The sequence below is a fragment of the Bidens hawaiensis genome, unplaced genomic scaffold (assembly GCF_021521415.1).
Source record: "Bidens hawaiensis isolate Kalapana, Puna unplaced genomic scaffold, B.hawaiensis_p1.1 tig00018313_1, whole genome shotgun sequence".
Lineage (NCBI taxonomy): Eukaryota > Viridiplantae > Streptophyta > Magnoliopsida > Asterales > Asteraceae > Bidens > Bidens hawaiensis.
Window position 1 is genome coordinate 201,098 of NW_027492768.1, and position 3,005 is coordinate 204,102.

The following is a 3,005-nucleotide window of genomic DNA, read 5'->3' on the forward strand; positions in this document are numbered from 1 at the left end:
TAAGCGAGCTTTATCTGAGGCTCAGGCATGGATCGAGCTCGAAAAAACTCGGCTCGTTATGAGCTTTTTTTTAAACGATCTCGAGCAGCTCAGCTTGTTTGCACCCCTATTTTGTATGAAATTAGCATCCAAACGCATTAAAGTTGTGTGTAGTTTTACATCAATCGATTCGTATCCTCATTCCGAACAAAAGCCCTAAAACATTATTTTGGAACTTGGAAAAAAAACTTAACGTCGTTAAGTTGTTTTTAACAGGGGTCCAATGAAAACAAGCAGTGTAAAAGTTGGGGCCGGCGACAACTATTTTCTAAGTTTGGATTATTATCAACCAACTGCATTAAGTTGAGTTTATTAAAACTAAGTTGCCTTTTCTTATTTATGTATTTATCCTTGGAACCAACTTTAAGAACACAATAAATATAAATATCAAGGGTGTTAATTAAAGATTTGAGGATATCACAAATGACCCTTCAAGTCTTCTTTTTTAGACTCTAGCCACAAAACTACAATTTACACTTTCAACCCTCAACTTGATAGAGTTACAACATTTTTGGACCAACTTTCATAATATTAAAAATAGACACACAAAGTTTATCATTAGTAAACAGACAAATAATAAAAATAAATGAGCATTTCAATGAAATATGCATCAATGTTACACAAGGCTCACTTATCCTGAAAACAATCATTTCATAACAAAAATGAACCTCATCTCCAATTTTGTTTCTGTCTATACGCGTTCCCAAAGGCCGAAACTCATGTAAAGATGCTGCTTACAGAGGTATCATCATGAACGCGCCAAATGGTCTCGCCCAAAAGATTTGCTACCGACAGAACAGTTAACTGTGGGAAGTAATGTTGTTCCTTTAACGGGATTGTGTTTGTAACAATCACTTCTTGGAAAAGACCACTCGACAACCTCTCGATTGCAGGCGGGCTGCAATATTAATATTTCAAAAACATTGTTTATTTTTTTCAAAAAAAAATTTGCAATAAAATAACATGTAGTTTACCTGAATACACCATGAGTACAACAAGCATAAACTTCCCTAGCCCCCTCTTCATGAAGTAATGCTGCACCTTTAGAAATAGTTCCTAAAAATAAAAAAACTCACACAATATAAAAAAAATGTTATAAAAAATGTAAATAATAATATTTCACATGTAAAACGACTCACCTGCGGTATCGATCATATCATCCAGCATCACTGCAACTTTCCCTTTAACGTCACCGATCAAATTCATTACCTGTAATAACATTCTGATTCAATAAAACAAAACATTTAATAAACAGTCAGATAACATTTGGTCAGAAACTATTACCACCTCGGCTACATTGTGTCCTTGACGCCTTTTGTCAACGATGGCTAAAGGTGCATCGGATAACTTTTTGGCAAACGCGCGTGCTCTAGCAACTCCACCAACATCAGGTGACACGACCACTAAATCGTTGGAGCATATTGACTTGCTGGCAAGATAATCAAGAATAACAGGCTTGTGGAACAGAAGAAAACATATTATTATCCGTTAAACACGTTTCAAACATACCAAGATGTTGAGTTATATATTATCAGTTTATTACCTGGCAGTAAACATGGTCTACTGGAATATCAAAATAACCCATTGATTGCCCCGAATGAAGATCACAAGCAAGAACACGGTCTGCACCTGCTTCTGTAATCAGGTTTGCTACTAGTTTTGCAGCAATCGATTCACGGCCTTGTGTCTAAATCAATCATAAACATATTAGCATGACATACATGCATACATACATTAATAGAATAATAGATAAACAGGGTGGCAAATGTGGCCCATTGGGTTGAATGGGTTGTAATAAAATGTATATAATGGGTCAGAATGGGTTAAACTAAAAGAAGGAAATGATTGAACGGGTCAAAATGAGTTGACATTTCTAGAAGTTTGTTTTTTTAATGGAACGAGAATAACGAAGGAAACTTTTTAGTTTTTTTACTTTTTTAGTTTTTTATTTATATTTCGAGTTATGATTTTTTAATTATTTTTTTTGAATTTTTTAATGAGGGGTTTTTGAAATGGGTAAAAATGGGTTTTTGAAATGGGTAAAAATGGGTTTTTGCAAATATAGTTTTTAAAAGATTGGGTTTTGCGATTCAAAAAGGGGTAGAGCGCAGCTTGTTGCCTGCTTGCCTTCTGTTTCGATGTAATCCAATAAACAATTAATACGGCAATTATTGTTTTATTATTAAAAAAAAATGAGTTGAGATTTCAGAAGCCCCTATTAAAAAATCATAACTCGAAATATAAATAAAAAACTAAAAAAGAAAAAAAATGTTTCCTCCGTTTTGTTACATAAAAAAAATAAAAAAAACTCAAGAAATGCCAACCCGTTTTGACCTGTTTCAATCCTTTTCTTTTTTTAGTTTGACCTATTCTAACTCATTATATACATTTTATTTTATTACAGCCCACTCAACCCAGTGGGTCACATTTGCCACCCCTAGATAAACTTAAATATTATTAATAAAGATTTGAGTTTACTTTTCGATCGGCTCTAGCGTAACCGAAGTAAGGTATAACAGCTGTGATGTTTTTGGCGGATGCTCGTCTACAAGCATCGATGGTTACTAGAAGCTCCATGAGATTCTCATTAGCAGGAGGGCTAGTAGGCTGCACAAGGTACACGTCACACCCGCGCACACTTTCCTGCAGCTGAACATATATTTCACCGTCTGCAAACCGTTTTATTTTAATCATTCCGAGTTCAAGGCCCATGTAGTTTGCGATTTCCTAAAAAGAAATAAAAATATAACAGACTTAAGCAAATTATGCATATAAGGATTATGCTATAAAAAAATATATATATAACAGACTTAAGCAAATTATGTATATAAGGATTATGAACAAAAATGTGGAGTACCGAGTACCTGTGAAAGTTCAGTATTTGCAGTGCCGGAGAAAAGTTTAAGTGGCCCGTTAATAACAGTATGATTCAAGTGTCCGGCGTGCATGAAGTTGGGCAGGATTCC

At 34.5% G+C, this 3,005-nt stretch overlaps 1 protein-coding gene across 1 annotated transcript; it reads right to left on the reverse strand.

Moving 5' to 3' along the window:
- Positions 1–651: 651 nt before the first annotated feature.
- LOC143555776 (ribose-phosphate pyrophosphokinase 1-like) lies at positions 652–3,005 on the reverse strand. The gene is made up of 7 exons (XM_077045273.1): positions 2,904–3,005; positions 2,518–2,766; positions 1,583–1,726; positions 1,327–1,494; positions 1,179–1,248; positions 1,014–1,095; positions 652–937 (listed from the first exon to the last, which is right to left on the reverse strand). Exons 1-7 carry the CDS (start codon positions 2,985–2,987, stop codon positions 757–759), a joined length of 978 nt encoding a protein of 325 aa, XP_076901388.1. The 5' UTR covers positions 2,988–3,005; the 3' UTR covers positions 652–756.